At 42.9% G+C, this 20,990-nt stretch overlaps 1 protein-coding gene across 2 annotated transcripts in view; it reads right to left on the bottom strand.

Annotated features, from left to right (window-relative positions):
- Positions 1-3,981: 3,981 nt before the first annotated feature.
- Positions 3,982-20,990, bottom strand: part of LOC139919248 (fibroblast growth factor 14-like) — a 55,313-nt gene continuing 38,304 nt past the window's right edge. For both annotated transcript variants that reach the window (XM_071908925.2, XM_071908926.1), the window contains exons 2-5: positions 20,815-20,925; positions 15,486-15,589; positions 5,164-5,362; positions 3,982-4,130 (exon numbers count right to left, since the gene is read on the bottom strand). In XM_071908925.2, the coding sequence (XP_071765026.2) occupies positions 3,982-4,130; positions 5,164-5,362; positions 15,486-15,589; positions 20,815-20,925 (563 nt within the window). The remainder of the gene's footprint in view (positions 4,131-5,163; positions 5,363-15,485; positions 15,590-20,814; positions 20,926-20,990) is intronic.

Here is a 20,990-nt window from a genome sequence, read left to right as displayed (position 1 = left end):
GGTCGGTGTCCCGTCGGCTCGGTGGAGTGCTGTTACCAATCCTACCCACAAATGGATGTTCCGATCAGTACAAACCCAACCTCCTCTTTACTGACTCCCAAGTCATCTGCTACATCAAAGAGGCTTCCAAGAAAGATTCTGGTTAGACACGGACAGCTGAGACACGGCGGTTTGCGTTAAACAAGACAAACGGAGGCTTGCGGATCAGGTTGTCAGGGTATCTTTTAAGTCACGCTATTTTTTGTAATCACTTCTTGACAAAAGGTAAGCAGTAACAAATTTACTCCATAGCATCACATAACAAATGGTCACATTTCTTTGACGCGAGACAAGCAGAACACCAAAAGACTTCTCCCTCGTCATCGTCCCACAATGCCCTTGAAGCCACGCTACATGGACAGGACAGAGCTGTTGGCTAATTGCCTATTCCGGGATCCAGCTTCAAGACTCTGAGCACTTGGAAATCTTAGGTAAAGCCCCGCTGAAGCCCCAGGAAGGCTGAGCGTTTAACATGAAGCAGCAGGCCACCCCGGAAGTCACATCTTGAGCTCAGCTAAAGGGATACGAGGCACTCAGGCGGCTAGAAACAACCCAGGCTGGGCTAACGAAAGTACTGCACCAGTACCAGTACAAGTGCACCAATGCCACTCACTGATGATCAAACGGCAGTAATACAGTAAATTTTGAGTGCTTACCAATTTTAAGTACCAATATTAGAGATTCTATATGAAACTGTGACAAAAGAAAAATACCGGTGCTTTTACATAACCTTAAGCTGCTAATCTAATGGAATGGTACCATCCTACCATTTGATTCTGTAATGTAACTGATACACATTTCACTTACATTTAGGCATTTAGCTAAATTAGTAATTGTTTTTTTAATAATTTGTGGTCTCAAACGATATTCTCACAATAGAATAGTTAAGGGCCAGTAGATGACACCAGTATCAGTGCACCAATACCCAAAGGCATCCAGACTTGAGATGATCTTAGTATGGCTACCGAATTTCCAAGACCCAAACGAGTCAATCCAATATGGTCCAGAATATAGGGCAACACATTCCCACAGATGCATTTAGATCATCAAGAGAACCCCTGTGGTTCAGTTCAGAAGTGCAGTCAAGGGTATTTGCAGGGGAACACAAAGTATACCTTATGCTGGGAACACACTACACGACTTTTAGGCTGACTATAGCCACGATTTGGCATCATGACTCATTTTCAAGATCAGGTTAGAGAAGCTCTTGTAGTGTGAGCTGGTCATCCACCCCAGATCCAACTGGTCACCGAGTGAAAGTGAGCTTTCCAATATTTTCACGGTCTACTCAGTTTTGGATTGTATCCCCTGCCTTATGCTTACACCGAACACATTAGAGTCGCGTCACGTTTGCACAGCAATGCACAGTGTTTCATCTGCTACACCGACAGCAACAAGGATTAATGACATCTTTAATTTTTGTGAACATATTGTTTTGTCTGATCTATAGGTAAAGTCATTGAAGAGTCACCTCGACCAATAAAATGTGACCCGGGACCATCCCTCTCAGTAAATAAGACAGTGTTTCAATAATCTGTTTCAAATACATGTTTTAATGGGTTATACACTTCACAAATGCGTTTATATATGTTTTTATAGACCTTTTTTGGGTAAAAGGGCCGCACATTCACGCGTTGAGGAAAAATAAATAGACTACTCTCACAAAAATAGAGTTCCAGCTGCCGAGACGCGCGGCTTCCATGGCTGGCGTAGCAGCTTTCATTCATCACAATGGCAGCGCTCAGCCGCAGCACTCCATAAGTAGACATGTCGCGTCTCTAACGAATGCAGCATAGCAGCCTGGTTATCCTGAGCATAACAGACTATACCCATCTGCTCTGCATCAAACTGTCACTGACACTAATACGAGGGGCGGGTTCACAGTATACGCCATTTCTGCAGCAATATGCCCAACTACCGGCTCAACTTTCTGAGGAGTTAATTGGCCCAAACAAGCCTCTAGTCTAGCTGTCAAAGAAAAGACAAGTTAACAGAAGGCTTGGGTGCAGAACCAGCTCCAGGTCCAGAACAGATTGGCGTCATGTTGACTGTCACAGTGAGAGGGCAAACAAGCCGTCTAGAGTGCGTGGGAATCTATTTGGTTTCATTTCACTTCAAGGCATTTGATTTTCTGCCTTGTAGTTTTCCCCCACATTCGCACATTCCCATCATTCAGTGTTTTGATTTGATTACAGCTTGATATAACATTGTAATCACTATGTGCTATTTGGTCTTGGCTGTTGAACTAAAAAACATTGCAACTCTGCAGTGCTTTTCAGACTTTTCTGCAGAGACTACCTAAACTGATTTTGCAGGCTATTGTGCACGCTAATTCAACATCATTTACCCTGTTCCGAGTTCACTAAACTACCAACCTATAATTAGCCCTACCTTGCATTTCAAGTATTTGGGAAGGCAGTGGAAACAAAATGTATTTAAAACATTAACTTTGGATACCAGTTCCTCCTCCATTATGATTCAAAAACGTCCTGTGACCCACCTTGAGGTTTTGACCCAGCCTCTGAAAAACCTCAGTCTACAGTGTCGGCCCTGCTACTCCATGTAAACTACAGCAACTGCTACCATGGTGCTTGGACACCTTGCATGCCCCCCATATACTCCATGTTGCTACAAACAGGGAATTCAAGGAAATCGTTCAGCACTCAGACTGTAAGAATACATCCGACTGCAGTGGATGTTATCCCAGCTACAATACCCTTCTTGATGCCAAACCATTACAGTTTATCTTCTCCTCTCTCGAGCTACACTTCCATCAGCGGTTTGGAAATTAAAGCATTAGTAAAGGGACAGAAAAAAAGGTTTGTCACAGAGAAAAAGGGAGAGAGGTGCAAACTGAAAGGGTCTGTTCTTGTTTTGTGTCTGTACAGCAATGTAGCCAGATAATCACTAGTGCTTTGTGTGTGCAGCATAATAAACCATCAAACAAACAGATAATAAAGAAATAATGAAGAGACAATCATGCTTACAGTGTCATTGTCAAATAAGAACACTCTTTTCTACACCATATCCCGGGAGGAGAAGTGTTGAATTTGAAAACAGTGATCAAAATTAGAGACAGTTCAAAGCTGATTAATGCCAGGATTAATGTCTGGTTTGCTTTGTATGTAATGTACAGTACCCTCGTTTCTCAAGTACATTCCATTACAAGCTATTGTACAAAATGTCCTTTGATCAATTTTAATCGTTTGAGTGATGATTCAGCGTCCTCTGAATCACCAGTGTTTGGTCACTTGTCCAATATTTGGCATTATTTCAAATCTTACTTCCAAATAAAGCCACCAGTGGAATAGTAGGGGTAAAATGTTTGGAGTGATTTTGTTTGCCTGATGCTACACCACCAGAGAGAGAGAGATTCGAACAGAAAGAGAGAAAGAGAGAAACCAAGTGGTGGATTTTCGGTGGAGGTTGTGTGTGTGTTAGTGTGTGTTTAGTTGTGTGTAGCCATCAGCAAGCAAGGCTACCTGGCAACAGAAAAAAGTACTACCTGGAGAGGAAAAAGGGGGCCTCATTCTTACAGATTGTCACAGAAAAATACCAGTAAAGACTATTTTTTTTGTTTGTTATATTTTTAAAAAGGCATTCTGTATCACATAGCTAGGGCGTTCCACTGTCCCAGTTCCAAAATCTGGCCGGCACTGGCCTGACTCAACTTCTTTCTTCTTCCTCCTCCTCCCTTTATTTCCTCGTCTTCCTCCTCTCCCCCCTCCCGTCCACCGATTGGTGCGCTCTGTTCCTCTGGCTCGGCCCCGCTACGCTGGATCCAACCAATCGGGAGAGAGGGGAGGCGGGACGTGCGGCCCCACTGCTGACCAGTCAGAGCGAGAGGCTTTTATTTTTTTCGTTTTTAGAGTGCAGCAGTGGGAGGAGTCTCTGGCTTTTCCTGGCCTCTGATTGGCCAGGAGGGAGAGGAGGGGGGCGAGGTTATGTCGCCTCCTTGTCGGGCTTGTTGATTGGCTTGCCGCCATTTATGACCACCGGTTCGCTGGTTGTGCTTTTGGAGGGCGGGGCCCCGGCAGGTTTAGTCGCCGCCTCCCCGACGTCGTGCAACGAAGGCTCTCTGTACATTGCAACTGGAGGGGAGGAGGAGGAGAAACGGAGGGGGAGAGGGAGCCGTGAAGGGACGGATGAGGAAATAGAGGGAGGGATGAAGAGGAGGAGGCAGGATAAAAGTAGGTATGATGAGGAGGGGAGGAGAGAATGAGGAGAGAGAGGGATAAAGAATGGATGAGAGGAAAGATGAGAAGGAAAGAGCAATGGAAGAGGGAGTGATGGATGTACAGGTAAACGAGGGAGGAGAGAAGGAGGGATGGACATAAGGGGCAAAGGATGAAGAATGGACAGAGAGGTTAATGTGTGTGTGTGTGTGCGTGTGGTTATTAAGGTTATTATTAAGGTTGCTATAGTTGACTGAATCTAAAACTAAGGCTGTGTTCACACGTAGCGTTTTTTTTTCAAAACTGACACCACCTTTTTTACATTAAAACATATGGGGAGAGACCACAAGGCGCACAAAATGTTGTTGAGAAAGTTTCAACTTCTCAGAAAAGTGCCAAGTGACCTGAACTGTTTTGTTCTCAGCCAACCAATCACAATGAAGGAGAGGCGGGGTTTCATGCTACGTAGGAGGCCGGCCGTTTCCCACAACAGCAACAAAGATGGAGAAAGTGGCGGTGGAGAAATTGGTCATTGTATTAAGTGAATATCTGGAGCTTAAATAATCTAGTATTTGTTGCAAGCTAAGCGGTGGGATCAGACACAACAGAGCAACAGGTGAGCTGAAACGAGTGCTCCGTTGTTATGGAAACAAGGTGTACATCACGCAATCCGCTTTTATTTCTCCTCAGAAGAAGCGCTCCAGGCAGCGCTTTTTCCACACGAATAAACGCTATGAGTGAACAGAGCCTAAGACTAAAACTAAGCATGAAACTAAACATTTCTGAAAAGTAAAAATTAAAACAAGCAAACCCTATCTGAAAGATAACTGAAACTAAAACCACAACTGAACGCTGAATTTGAAAATAAAATAAAAACGAATGGAAATCTAAAAAATACTGTAACCCTGCTGTATGTGTGTGTGTGTGTGTGTGTGTGCGTACATGTTACCTTCTATAGGTTTAGGCAGGAAGTGTGCGGCTGGTTTGGTCTTTTTGACCCTGTTGCCCTTCATGGCCTGTCCTTCTTTATTGAGGCCCAGGAACCAGGCCCGGCCCGACTCCTGCTGTCTGTAGAGCATAGAGCTGTAGATCACATAGTAGTTCTCAAACACAGACTCCTTAAACTTACACTCCGCCGTAAACAACTCCTGAAGAGAGAGAGAGAAAGACAGAGACAGAGAGAGATTAGACACATGATTTACAGTAGCAGCAAATCTATTGTGGTCATCTGTAATTAAGGTGCATATTTTCAAACCGCCAGTTATGCCTTTAATCAGTGTGTTAGTGGAAGGACTGTCCTAGTTGTTTGCCTCTAAGTGTAATTCATGTGCATAGTTCTTTCTTATTGTTCTGTTTCCTTAGATAAAGTCAAAATTAAGCTTTAATGATTCCTGTGGGGGAATTGGATCATTGCAGCAGCCGATATAGCAAAGAAAATTAGAGACAATTACAACACTAGAACATATTAGGTACAAATATATGAAAGAAAATTATACAAATATGAGGTGCAGCATGTATGCAGGGTGTGCAAAAGAGAACATACTGAGACAAAGAAAAAATAAATGAAAAATGTATGATATGAAAATATATCAAAACAATTCTAAATATATTCAGTATGAAAATAATGACAAAACATAAAAGGTATCAAAATCTATTCAATATATGACAAAGGAGAAGATATGAAAATAGGAAGGAAAAAGAGAATTGACAGTCAGTGGTTCCCAAACTGGGGTTCCAGTTGTTCCCTAACAAAATGAGGAAAAGTTTAATTTCACTATTATTTAATTAGAAATGAACCCAATTTGAGAATGTATAAGAATGACTATTGTAATGAAAGATCCATGTCATACCATTTTTATTGGTCATTGTTACACATTCTTCCATTGAGTTAATTGTCCAGGCAATGAAATAATAGTGAAATTAAGCTATTCTCATTTTGCTGGGGACCCCCTGCCAACCCCCCTCAGGGCCCAATGGAGGTCCCCGGACCCCAGTTTGGGAACCGCTCGTCTCGTCGCTCATTGGCTGTTGTAGGCCTCTCGCCAGAGCCGGAGACACATTGTCATTCAGCTCAGGTCTGTCGGTCCGAGTCTCATAGCAACATGAGGAGGAGAGGCGACACTGTAGCCGTGGCAACCAACCAGCACTGGGAGGGAGGGGGGCGGATGGATGGGGGGGGGGGGGGTGCAAGATTGAGAGAGAGAGACACACACACACCCACACATCCATACATACATACCATACACTATATATCTCTCGCTCTCCCACACACACTCATACTGACACACGTAGGCACTCTGCTTCCCACACTTATAGGGGGGGGGGGTGAGGTGCCATACATAGGTGTGAGGGATCGAACATGGCTGATTACACACACACACACTTGTGGCACTGGTAGGGAACGAATGGGGGGCCGGAGGGTGGGGTAAGAGCCGTTGAATGTGTCTGAAAGCTAAATGATTGGTTGGCAACAAACCTCTGCTATAGACAGGTGACAAAGACTGAATGCTCTATTTGTTGGCAATGTCACACACACACACACACACACACACACACACACACACACACACACACACACACACACAACCATGCACACACACCCCAAAGTCTAACTACCTCCTTTGGTAACTATGATTTTGTTTCCCTGGTTTGGGATGTGTATTGATGCTGACAATATTGTTGGTTGTTGTGGATCTTAATCTTTTTTAGCCTGGGACTAAATTGACTAAGTAGTGCATATTTACACCAGAGATAATCATAATCTTGTGTTATTTATGTGTTTTAATCATATCTTATTTCATGTATGCATTTTATTTCTTTTGAATGTGTTTCCTATTTCAATCTCTCTCCCTCAAATATTTCACTACTGCTTGTTTTTATGCCTGTAACTGAATTTAAGACTATATATGTAATATTTAACTGTATTCATGTATTCATCCATATTTAACTGTCAGCCTTGGGTTATTATAATGAAAGACTTTTCCATGACCCGCAGACACACTGGCTGAAAATGAACATGCTCAGCAAAAGCCTTCTTTTAGTTAATGAAGGTTAGAGAGCCATCCATTTTGGGACCCATCTCATAGTTTAACTTTCTGGAGGAGTGTGGCATTAACACAAAGTCAATAGATGAGAGGTCAGTCCACACAGTAAGTGCTTTTACTATTTATTTAAAGCAAACTTCCGAAAAGTTGGTTCCAAAAAACTATCAGTCAGTGTAAACATCTAGCAGTAGCCCTAAAATGTCAAGCAATTAGTAAGTAATATAGAAAGAAAGGAGGGAAGCTGAGCAAATGTAGACCGTTCACCATGACTACACTACCAGAAGATGCATCTAAACAGTAGCTGTCAGTACTCAGCTGTTAAGGTGGTACACACACACACACACACACACACCAACAACCCCCACCGCACACACACACACCCTTTAAAATAAGAGACATTTTCTGTTGAGACTCCTCACAGTCTAGTGAAAAGCATCAACATTCAATCCCAGCTGAATTCAGACAAAAGAGAGGAACGTGGGAAAGAAAGAAGTGTACTTAAGACTTAAAGATACTTCAGATGAAAAAGCTCAGAATCACAGGTGAGTCATTTTAACAGCCCCGTCTGTCTGTCGCCATTTCCAAATAGCTCTGATAACTATGTTCACCAGCTGCCCACAGAAACAAGACAGAAAGAACGAACGAAAGAAAGGAAATGGGGGGAACGGAAAGGGGGACATGAAGGAAAAGGAGAGCGAATAAATCACCCGGTGAGGAGAGCAAGACGCCTCCTGATGGGAAACGCAGCGGGGGATTCTTCGCTCTCTTCTTTTTCCTCTCATTTTTCTGCCTTATTTCTTTCCTCTCTCTGTCTCCTTTTTTCTCTCTCTCAATCTATCATTTCTCTGTTCCCAACGGAGATTTAGTAGAAGTGAACGCAGAGGTGCCCAATCTGCACACACACTCGCACGCAATCTATTGTAATCTTTTTGAATTACACACACACGTACACGCACGCTACGATGAATAGCAGCTGCTTGAGACAGCCCCAATCAGACAGGTAGAGGAGAGCCCAGTCATGTGTTGAACTACCAGCTCCTATACAGACTGAATTGATAGAGACACTACTTTGTCCCCTTGTCCATTAAAAAAACAGATTTCTTCCTGCATAGGGAAATGTCTGGTAGCCAACAAAGACTTTATCTTTAAAAATGAGGAACTCAAAAACAAACTGGAAACAAAAAATCACTTGGAATCATTTGACTTTTGGCGCAATGCGGTCATTCGAACAGCAGAGGGGGAGTTAATAACACAACTGGCAGATATCTCAGAGGTTGTGTAGGCAGGACTTCTCATAATGCTGATTGGCTAAAAAACAGAAATTGTTGCAAACTTTGTAACAGTTGCTAGATTTAGCGATGTTTCAGATCACGACTCCAAGGCGACTAGCACGAAATCTCGTTACTTTCTCGGACCATTAGGACAAATGTTATTATGTTGACTCCTGAAGCATTTGGCAAGACATTCAAGGTATGTGCAGGTCCTGAAAAAGTCTTGAATCCAGCTCTAAAGCCGGGCAAACCAGAATGAAAATGGCAGAGAACTACAAGGGATGGGCGGTCATGTCCACCAAGCTAGCATCCCACGCTGTATTATCTTCAATGCTAGCAATGCTATGAAGAGGAGTTCGCCCACGATCCCAGTAATCCAGCCAGCTTTCTAGCTTACAAGTTAGTTTTTGAAAGGCACCATCGTGTCCTTTGTTTTTCTGGAGGGCGCCCCACTGAATAAGATGTGTAAATTTGTCTGTAGGTGTGGGCTTTTTCATTACACAACCTCCAAGCAATCACCAACTGTGACTGAATTTACCATCCTGAGGTAGTTCAGTCTGTGCCTCTGCCCTGCTTTATTGTTTGTTCCTGTTTTGGTATAACTACATAACAATGTGATTCATTATTAAAAATGACAATTTCAAAAACTGGGCAAACATAGCTCAAATTTTTTCCCCTTCATGTAAAAGTGGGGGGTTGTAGTTGCTCCACTTGCACCATTACTCAGGCGCCTAAGCTCATGAAAGTTGTTTTTCATCCCACTGTGTGTGTGTGTGTGTGCGCGCTGCTCAGTGAGTGGGCGTGTTTGTTTCCAACACTAGTTATTATCACAGCACTAATTACCCAGGGGAATTGTGGGTAAACAAATCATTCTAAAGAAAGGAAGTGCAGAGAGAAGGAGGGAGAGGATGAGTGGGAAAATGAAAAAAATGAAAGAGTAAAGAGAGTGGTTCGAGGAAGGACGTTCTTAGGCATATTGAATCTAATTTTCTTATTTACATTTTAAGCATTTACCATCCTGTCTCTCTCTACTGTTAATTGTCAAATAATTCAAAAATGCCAAAATAATCTTAAATAAAAATTGGATTCTCCTTTCCCTTACCAAAACGCAGATTGCCAAGCACATCTCCTACATTTACATCCTTTAAAACTGACAGTCAGTCAGTTCCTCATCTCACTATCCACAAGTATCCTGACAATCCAGCTTTGACAAATGTGTTACTATCTGTGCGTGTGCTTCCTCACTGGATTAGTGTGTTAAAGTTTATTTCTGTTTATTTACACTTTGTTGTTAATGTGGCCACGTGCGTCTCTCACCACCTCCAGAGGTGGTTCGGCTGATTGGATCTTCGATGCATCTTCAAGATGTGTTTGATAATTTATCGATTATCGAATGTCTAGCATCTTGGGTACCTTTACACCTGAATTCTATGAGTTTTTTTTTATCTGAATACAGTCCAATCCTCCTAGGATGCATGTTAATGCCAGGTGAAATGCCAGGTGAAAGAGTGGTCGTTGGTTGTTACATGAATGCAGCCTTTTAGTTATGGGATGGTCTCTCTAACCACTACTTTTGAAATTTGAACTTTTTGAATAAATTCGTTTTGTTTTTTGAATTTTTTTTTATGGCATTCTTGTTGTATAGGGCAATGGAAGGTGACTAGCTATGTGTGCGATGTCTGTCCCCTGGTACTTTAATGCAGCGATTCTCATTCTCATAGTTTAATTTGCTAGACATGATCCGAGAATGAATTAGAAACTATATAAGAATGATGATTGTAATTAAAGGTTTCATTCTTACTACTATTATCTCCCCACCTATAGCAGACAGTTCTATAATTCAATAATAAATCAACCACAACAAAAATTTTGGATAAAATATTATCAAATGGGGGTATGTGGCCGAATGTGTGTCCATTTGGCCATCAATGACATGAAAACATCTGAGAATCCCTGCTTTAAACATGACACTGTTCTCTGTGTGTGTGTGTATGTGTGTGTGTGTATGTGTGTGTGTGTGTGTCTGTGTGATGACTCACAGGGCTCACACTCATTCTCTCTTCCCCTCCTCTCCTTTCTCCTCTTCCTGGATCTAGACATCATTGGACTCTCATCATTCTGCCTGAGTGTTGTACCCATTGTGCCATGAATGGAAAAAGTACACGCCTAAACACACACACACACACACACACACACACACACACACACACATACATACATACGCACACTCCTACGCCTGTTGAAGATATCCCGGTATAAGAAAACAGATGCTGTGGCTCAAAAAGAGAGAGAGAGATGAGATACAAGAACAGACAAGAAGATGGAGGAGAAATGACGATTAGAGAAGGACAGAGAAAGAAAAGGATGGAGGGATCCATATTATAAACAGAAAAGGATAAACTGGGTGTCTGCCAAATTCATCATGTGAACTTTAAGATTTTTCAAGACCGTTTTAATGACTGCAAGGCCAGTTTCGTAAGTGAAATACAAAATGAAAACAGCTGTAGACCTGTCAGAATATAGACAGTGTGTACAGTCAGCACAGCAAGAAATAATTTTTCCGACATCCAAACCGAATTCAATATTTAAATGGTTTTATTTAACTATATTGAAAACCGTTTTAAGACATTTAGTTTAATCTAATTTAAGGACCTGCAGACCCCTGGATAAAGAGGGAAGGAGAGGGAGAGAGGGGAGATGAAGAGTGAGCAAAGAAACAAGAGGAGCGACAAAGGAGGAATAATGATAGAGAGAGAGAGAGAGAGAGGGACGGAGGATAAACTCTGAATCGATGGTGTCTGGGCTGCCAGGTCTTCGCCGGCAGACGGACCGGGTCTCTAATATTCTGACTCACAGGAGCTGGCATGTAGGAATATCTTTCCATTACCGTTCGTGGGCTGGTGGACAGTCAGCACAATTCACATTTCGAACACAAACACATTTCAGTTCCGTTAAGTGTTGCTTTTTTGAGAATTGGCTGCACTGAGTCTGGATCAACAATTTGAATAGAAATTACAGATGGCAGGATGGCTGTTAACTAAACACATCCCCTAAAGGTCCTTAACAAATACTTCTTCCTCTTTGTCTCCTTGGAGAATTATCTTATATATTATATTATGTGCCACTGCCATGTTATGTATTGTATGTATTGATTGATTGTTTCATTTTGTTTCTGTGTCATGTCCTCTAGGTGCCCAGCCGATGTGGGATTTACAAGACACATCCATACATCATGTTGTAATATGTGAGAATAATAAACACATTGCATATGAATGTGTGTGTAATAGGTCGGAGTTGTTCTGTAAGTGCAACCTCCATGTCACTGGCAATAAAGATCTAACCTATCTGTTCAATTATCATCATGATTATTAGTAGTAGTAGTAATAGTAGTGGTAGTAGTAGTGATATTTATGTTATAGCGAACTTGAATTGTCAATTTACACCTTGACATCTGCCCAACCTCACTGACACACACACACACACACACACACACACACAAATGTGTATATACGTATATATATACTCACAAAAACACATACAAGCATATAGACTCAAACATATAATCACACACTAACACATACAGCACATAATTATAGATTTTAGACATACTCCCGTTCAGAAACACACAAACAGACACTTAATCTCTCCTCGCTCTCATGCTCATTCACACCCAGACACACACACATATACACAGACACACACACACACACAGTCACAAACTCATCAGCACTTATTTCCACTTTCCCCAGCATGGTCCATAATTATCACATAGCAGCTCATTGCACACTGTGCCATCTGTTGGTAGTGCGCACGCACACACATGCACACGCGCACACACACACGCACACACACACACACACACACACACACACACACACACGCACACACACACACCTTTCTGCCAGATGCCTGGGATTAATATGATAGTCTTACCATTTATAACTAAGTTTACAGCATATCATTAACAATTTGGACTTAAAAAGGAGCATCATTTGAGCAGAAAATGAGCTGAATTTTTTTTTTGAGTTGATATGTTTTATATGTGTCAAAATCCTCCTGCCTATTAGAGATGGTGCAATAAGAGGATAAAGAATCTCACTGAGAGCAGAGCAGCCTTTAGGAGCAAACTAAGGCTTAAGGAGCCCTGTTGCAAGAAGGCTCCACACAGGAGTGTTATGCAAGGAAATTATCCCAAATATTTTTCAGGATATTTTGAGGTTTAGATATTTCACCTTTAGGGGCATCAGGAAAACCTCTTGGGTACAGTGAGCTGTACCCAAGGATGTGGGTTACATTAACATCCTTTCATAACACATCATTTACATGGAAAAAAGCTAACATGATAATAACTTTTAAAAAATCTGCTTATCATAAGCTCTGGCTGTGCAGCAAACATTTGAATCTAATGGTGCATCTTCTGATGACTGGTATTGGGAAAATACCAGCCACTTAAACCATAACTGCACTAAAAACCTTCTATCCTCAAAATCCTGTTTTCAGATTGGCCAGTGGCCACCATGCATTTGCAAAATTTATGCTGGGTTTTGAATGCGTAACATAGGCCCTGGAGTCGTGAGACTTGCTCTGTCAAGGACAATGGACATCATAAATTCAAGATTAAACATTCAAATCAGTGGAGGTTTTCCTTTTCCATGTGACTGTAGTGTTATACTATTTTGCTCATTTTATTTTTTCGATTCATCAGTAACACCATACTTCATCAGTAACATACACATCATCAGACAAGCATCAGAAAATGACATGCAAATTAATATCATGTCATTAACTATACATTTGCCCCATAAATTATTCAATGTCCTAAATTTTTTTGCACATTGTGTTTATTATATCATGCTCTGATTATAATGATTATAATACACTCACAGTGCGCTGTGTGCATTCACACCAAGCATGTCTGGAGCAGTATATTCAAACTCTGGAGCATTTTCCTTTAGTTCAGTTCATTTGGGCAGGACAGGACAATGCCATTTGAACTCAGGTGGCACCAAATAACCGCACTGAGACGCCTGGCGCTGGTTTGTTCGAAGTGGGAACATAATCCAAACCAACTACAGGAATCAACCTCAAAACAGAAGGGTTTATGGGTATAAGGAGGCTGATGTTGACATCTGATAGCCAGCAGTTCCTCATGCTTAGAAAGCCTAGCATAACAAAATGAAGTCTGGCCTGATGCTCATATTCTGCTATTTCTTCATGTGTTCTTAATTGGTATGAACACCAGAGAAGAAGAGTGCAGACAAGTCCATCAGGCTGAGCTACAGTCACAGGGACTGGAATCAGATTTGTTTTGACAGGATGACAGGTTACCGCAAAATGAGCTGCTTGTGAGTTGTGACTTTTGTTTACAAGCCATGGATCACTTGTAATTGGGCAGTGTGAGCCTAAACAAACCAAATACAAAAATGCAACGGAGTAAACTGTTCCACTATGGTTCCAGACCAAGGGAAAACAAACTGTAGGTGTGATCGCAGCCATTTAATTCCTTACGAGCACCACTTCAAGTAAAGTAGTACCGACATATCCCTGCCATGCACCGCATCACACCCACACCTGCTCGTATCTATGCAGCAACCAATAAAACATCAAGCAGGGCTAACATCATATATGATAGATTAGACCTGCCGTATGTAATCTATATATTCTTTCTCATGCGCCTCCGCATCAAACAGACGCGTAGCAGAAACATGATCAAACAACATCCTCACTTTCCCTCCCGCACGGCTTTGACAGGGGATTTCTACTACTACTGTGTGTGTGTGTGTGGATGTGTGTGTAGGGGGGGACTCCCCCTCTTCAATTATTTACAGGAAGCCCTCATGCATCTATGACTTTCACTGACAGGCTTAGAGAGCCCAGCAGAGCAGCACAGATCTCCTCTATCTATTCTCCTCTCCACTACTCCTTTCTCTTCCTCTCATCCTCCTCTCTCCGCTCCATCTTCTTCCTTTCCTCTCCCCTCCCCATCCTCCTCTTCTTTTGTTTTCTTTCTCTTTCTTGCTCCCTATCCTCTTTATCTCCAAGCCTCTTCTGTTGTCACCGCTTTCTCCTTTTGTCTCCTCTCCCCTCCTCTCCTTTCTTCTTGTCTCCTTTCCTTTCCTCCCTTCCTTTTACCTCCCATCCATTTCTATACTTTCCTCTCCTCTCCTCTCTTCTTTTCTGCTCTCCTCTCCTCTCCAGCTCCTGTCTGTCATCTCCCCTGCACAGAAGAAACGAGGAGGAGGAAGGAGGGATGTTGGCAGAGAGAAGAGACGTCGGTGGAGGACTGGAAAACGTGTGAACTCTCTGAAGTGTCAGCATGGAAATAATTGATATTCCGCTCAGCAGATCTCCTCCTTGCAACCAGGCTCTCTTCCTCTTCCTCACTTTTCTTCTCCTCCGTCCTCCTCCCTTCGACTCCTAGTCTCCCCACCTCCTTCCACCCTCTTTCCAGTTGTCTGTCTTTCATTTCTTTCTGTCCGTCTGTCTCTAAAGTCATTTTCATCAGTGAATGGATTTGACTAGGGTTTGAATGAAATGGGATTTTAGAGGCTGATATTGATATCTTTGGATTGAAGCTGCTAATAGCCGGTATTTTGTGCCTGTATTCAATATCTTTAAATTTGATCGTTTTCATACCAAAACACCCTGAAAATATGAAAAGGATTCAGTGTTTCCCCCACAATTTTTTTCAGAATTTATTCTTGTCAGGGTGGAAAAGCCTCTGAAACTCCATGGAAACCCAGGATAATAATAATACTAATAATAATAAGAAACACAATACTTGTGTGGAATTCAACTAAAATGTATCATTAAAATTCATTAGAATCTATCTCTCTTTCTTTCCCCTCTTTCTCTAATGAAACTGTCTTAGTAATTGATAATTTGTGTATGTGCAAGCTTGTGGATATGGGTATGTACGTGTGTGTGTGTGTGTGCATGCGGGTGTGTGTACTCACCGAGGAGTAGAGGTGACCCTCTCCGTTCATGGCGATGTAGAGGCCAGTCTTGACCGACTGGATGGCCACAACTCTCAGACCCACAGGAATTAAGTTAAACAGAGCTGGAGATGAAGACAGACAAACTGTTAGACTGTGTGTGTGTGTGTGTGTGTGTGTGTGTACCTGAAAAGTGCGTGTGGACATAACATACCAGAATGTGTGTGCATGCACATTTCACATTTTGGATAAAAGCTTCGGTCAATATTTGCATTGCATTTTACTGTTTGTTACATTTCCTCGTCTCCAGCCACCTCGACCCCTGAGGTTCTTCTACACTGTGACCTTCTGTCTCACTGCTCTACTCTGCTCTGTCACACATTAACCTCCTAAGGAGGTTCAGGGTCTGTAACAGTTGCGTTAGCATGACTCACTATTACACCACACATAAATAATGGAATTATTATCTTGCATAGGTATTTTCCAAAGGCACAGCCATGCTATAAGCTATATCAAGTCAGGGTTTGTTGTGTAGGGATATTTGTAGCATGTCAGTGTTGGTAGAGGAACAGACAGCCAATCACAACAGTATCTGGCCATGGGCAGGTGTTTTAAGGTGGAGAAAACGTCCCATCTCTAATCTCACTTTCCAGCCAATTTGCTTATTTTGGAAGCAAACCCATTGGAATTTCAAGACACTCCCAATCCCCTCCACCTACTTGCATTTTCAACTGCTTAACGAAGAAGGATGGTGCTACAACTGACTGACCAGCTTTGCAAAATATTTTGTTCTCAAGCCATAAAAAGCAAATGACAAAGCAGTATTATTATTGCAGTATTTTTGGTGTCCCATAGAGGTCAATAAAATTCATAATTACTTAATGCCTCTTTAACTTGATGAAACCTGCAGACACTCTGTATATCTCTTATCATTACAAAGTTATCAGTTCTTGAGCTTGTTGACAGCAGAGACAGTCAGTTATGCATAATACGGCCTAGCTAACGGTATAACAGGCAAACAGTGACAATCTAAATTCAAAGTGAGCCCTGCCTCTGTGTATATATGTTACAGTAAATGTGGGAAAAGGGTAAATGTATGAGGTTCTCTTACAATCCTGTCACTATGTTTTTGTGTGGGTACAACGTCCCAAGTGGTCAAATTACATCTTCTGATTGGCTTCTGTGGTAAACTGAGATATGTGAGGCGCAGGAGATTCATTCATGTTAACACTACAACATCAGAAAATTGGCAAAGACAGACCCTGCATTTTACTGCATGTTGACTCACATCACGTAGTGAGGACGGAGCGCGTCCGAGGCCAATTTTTTCGCCAAACTGGTGTGCATTGGCATGTGTGCCTGTTTACTTTTGGTAGGCAGACATTGCTGTGTTGATAGCCTATGTATTCAACATTTGGCCAAGAAACTGATGCCTGAATGATTTTAGTCCAACAGTAGATGCACTAGCCTACACAATTCATTTCCATCCATGTTACCGGTAAATGTATTTGCCATTTCCCCACATTTACGGTAACAGATATACCACATTAAAGGGTAACTTCGGTATTTTTCAACCTGGACCCTATTTTCCCAACTTTTTGTGTCTAAGTAACTAATGGGGACAACAATTTTTGAAATTGGTCCAGTATTGAGCGAGATTGTGTCAGCCGGCAGCCGCGAAACGGGCTGCAATGTAATCCGACGGGGCAATTGTGAACCGTCAATGTACGTCCACTAAAACTGCCTGTTTTTGCCACTGACAGGCTCAGATTGTTATTATAAGTGTCTGACAATATTATGGAAAGGACCCTACAGAGAAATGAAACGTTTTTCTTTACCTTTCGCTTGATCCGGTCTGTTTGTTATTGTGTGTAACCAAGTCAATCTCCTATTATAATCTATATATAATGATATATTTATTTAGCCTATTATACTTATTTATCTAGACAATCTGTATGACTTCCACCTACTCTGCCCATTACTGTCCTCTCCAGTGCTGCTGGATAAAGCCGCGTCCTCCTCATCCTCCTTCCCCGCCTTGAGAGGCTCTGACCCCGGCCTCTGTTCGCTCCTCTCCCCGCTGTGACAGTCTCTCCACCGGGACCGGTTCGCCTCGTGTGCCCGGCAGCTCCCCAGTGTGCTCTCCGTTTCGGGACCCCCTCCCTCAGTCACCTCGAAGAACGGGTCGAAACCCGGCGGTAAGATCCCGTTCCGCCCCACCGGGGAGAGGAGTGGGAGGGCGGCTTGGGGGTAGCGCCATAAACCGCGCCACCGTACAGAAAACAATCGTTATTGGGGTTGAAGATCCGCTCCGATGAGGGTGGGAGAGTCGGGGCCCCGTGAAAAACAACTTCCTCCGGGTGTAGAAGCAGGAAGGCGGCGGGGAGGCAACGGGACGGCTCACCTGGTAAAGGGACCATTTCCCCGGTGGAGGACACTGCTGCCGGGGCTCGGGGTAAGTAACAGTAGCCTTGGTAGTCCGGTAATCTCCCCGCTGGATGGCCGTTATGGTCCCTGAAAGTTGTGTTGTGGTTTTGTCTAGAGCAGGGGTCTCAAACTCAATTTACCTGGGGGCCGCTGGAGGCAGAGTCTGGGTGAGGCTGGGCCGCATCAAGTATTCCACAAGAAAAGCTTTGTTAAAAAAATTCCAATCTTCTCAAATGTCTTTATTTTTATTTTTTAACACAAAATAAGATTTAAACGTCTTTATTAACAGTTCTTTAACCTCAACTGTTGTGTTTAGCCGACGCACGGAGAACGTCTCGATGCACGGAGAACGTCATTTCCGCTTCTTTTTCCTGTGACAGCAGCATGGCGGTCGGCGGATAATAGCCCGGTAGCAGTCTCCTTTGTTTTTGCGCTCGATGTTCATGTCTTTCATGATGACATGAACACCATGGCATTTGTAGATGGTAGAAAGTACCGGGATAGCGAGCGCAAAAAGGCGACTGCTCCCGGAGTGTTATCCGCCGTGCTGTTGTTACAGGAAAAAGAAGCGGAAATGACACCGTGCTGTTGTTGTTGTTGTTGTAAACGTAGTCATAGAAACAAAAAAAACAAATGACATCATATAGAAATATATGTAGTGTTCATCGTGTGAGGCAATGCAAATAGCGCGATGCAAATAAAAAATAATGACCCACAAATAATGGTGCGACCCTATAATTGGTCCGGGTTACCGGGGACTGTTATCGCCGACGGACAGGTGTCGCTATGTGACTGCAGACTACATTAGGCTACATTGAGTTCCTTACTTTTCTTTTATCCCGCCGCGTACGCATCACTTTGATTTATTTTGTCAGAGAGAGACATATATACGTATAATGTCCCGCTGGGCAGCAACTTAAAAAACTTTTTTTTGGAAGTGTTGTGAACGCAGCGCGCTGGGACGAATGTCCGCGTGTGCCCAATAGAAACGAGGCAGCCAGCCAGGCACGGAAGAAAACTCTCCATGGCAACGCTGCTGTAACTTTCACTCATTGAGAAATGTTTCTCTGCTTGCATCAAGCCCGGTCGATGTCCCACCCCCGAGAGCCATATACCCCACCGTGATTGGTAGGTTCGTTCAGCTCCGCACACAATACTGTAAAGTGCCATCCATATAAAACTCGCGGGCCGCACTAACATTAAACTTTCATATTAAGGTGGGGGCCACAAAATATCGTCTCGCGGGCCGCAATTGGCCCGCGGGCCGCGAGCTTGAGACCCATGGTCTAGAGAGTCAACGGTCAGCTCAGCTCTACTCGAACCATCTCCACTGGAGCCCCACAGGGCTCTGTAATTTCACCTGTGCTCTTCACTCTGTACACTGATAACTGCAGGAGCTCAGACCCAGAAATAATCTACATCAAATACTCTGATGACACAGTCATTGTGGATACCACTAACTCTGAAGGGCAGCTCCAAGCTGAGATGGACACATTCTCAGAGTGGTGTAAGGGGAATTGCCTTGACCTCAATGCCTCCAAGACCAAGGAGCTGGTCATTGATTTCCGTCATGGACAGTCCACCATCCCTACACTGGAGGTCAATGGCCAGGCCATAGAGAGAGTGGAGGCATACAAATACCTTGGCACCACAATTGACCACAAACTCACCTTCAAACCTAACAGTGAACTCATCTTCTCCAAATGTCAGCAACGCCTCTTCTTTCTGAGGAAACTCCGTAAACTCCAGGTCCGATCAGTTCTACTAGCTTTCTACAGGTGCTTAATTGAATCCATCATCACCTTCAACATAACAGCCTGGTTTGGTGCTTTGAGTAACATCCACAGTAATCCTCTCAACAAAATCATCAGAATGAGCAACAAAATCATTGGACTGGACCAAGAACCACTAAGCAGCATCTACAGCAGACGGTCTAAAATGAAAGGACTACAAATAGCCTCGGATATCACACACACACTACACAACCAATACAGCCACCTACCCTCAGGCCGCAGATACAGGTCACTCCCATTCAAGACCAAGCGGGCCATGTCAAGCTTTGTGCCTACTTCTATTAGACTTATTAATGCCTGAGCTAGCTTGGGTGCTTGATCTTATTTATTACTGTTTATTTATGGACATTTTTAAGCACACTTAACCCTATGGCGGACATCTTAACTGTTTTAAGCTGCACTTGTATGTTGTCCACTCTGTGTTTGTCGTTTGTCTGGATATATGTTGTGTATGCACTGACGCTTTTACACAAATGAAGTTCCTAACGGATAAATAAAGTTATTTTGAATTTTGAATTTGAATTGAAAAGAGTTGGACCGACTTGTTGGCCCTGGTCTCGGTTAAAAACGGTGAATTAACAGAGCCAAATTAACAGAGCCAAAAGCTTGGTAAATACATGGTGCATTGTAGTTTACTCTTTCTATAGGCTGGTGTTGTGTTTTTTAAGCGTAGGCTTTATTGTGAAATAGGCTATAAGTCTATGAGACTTGGTTACACACAATAACAAACAGACTGGATCAAGCGAAAGGTAAAGAAAAACGTTTCATTTCTCTGTAGGGTCCTTTCCATAATGTTGTCAGACACTTATAATAACAATCTGAGTCTGTCAGTGGCAAAAACAGGCAGTTTTAGTGGACGTACATTGACGGTTCACATTTGTCCCGTCGGATTACATTGCAGCTCATTTCGCGGCTGCCGGCTGACGCGATCTCACTCAATACTGGACCAATTTCAAAAATTGTTGTCCCCATTAGTTACTTAGACACAAAAAGTTGGGAAAATAGGGTCTAGGTTGAAAAATACCGAAGTTACCCTTTATCAGGACTACAGGTGGTTGTGTGGGATGTGTATCAGTGTGTGTGTATATACTGTAAGCCTATATGTTACTGTGTGCGGTGTGTATACTAACAGGAGTTGGTGCTGTCGTCTTTGGTCCCGTCCAGACTTCCATCCTGGCCCATCTGGAGATAGAAGCCCTGCCTGCAGAACAACCTGGTCACTATGCCCTTCAGCTGTGGTTCTGGTAGAGAGACACAGACAGAAAGAGAGAGAGAGAGAGAGGGAGAGAAGACGAATTGAATAGAA

Source organism: Centroberyx gerrardi, chromosome 21 (genome assembly GCF_048128805.1).
Source record: "Centroberyx gerrardi isolate f3 chromosome 21, fCenGer3.hap1.cur.20231027, whole genome shotgun sequence".
In the NCBI taxonomy this organism is placed as follows: domain Eukaryota; kingdom Metazoa; phylum Chordata; class Actinopteri; order Beryciformes; family Berycidae; genus Centroberyx; species Centroberyx gerrardi.
The sequence above is the reverse complement of the archived record's forward strand: the minus strand, read 5'-3'. Positions and strand labels throughout refer to the sequence as shown.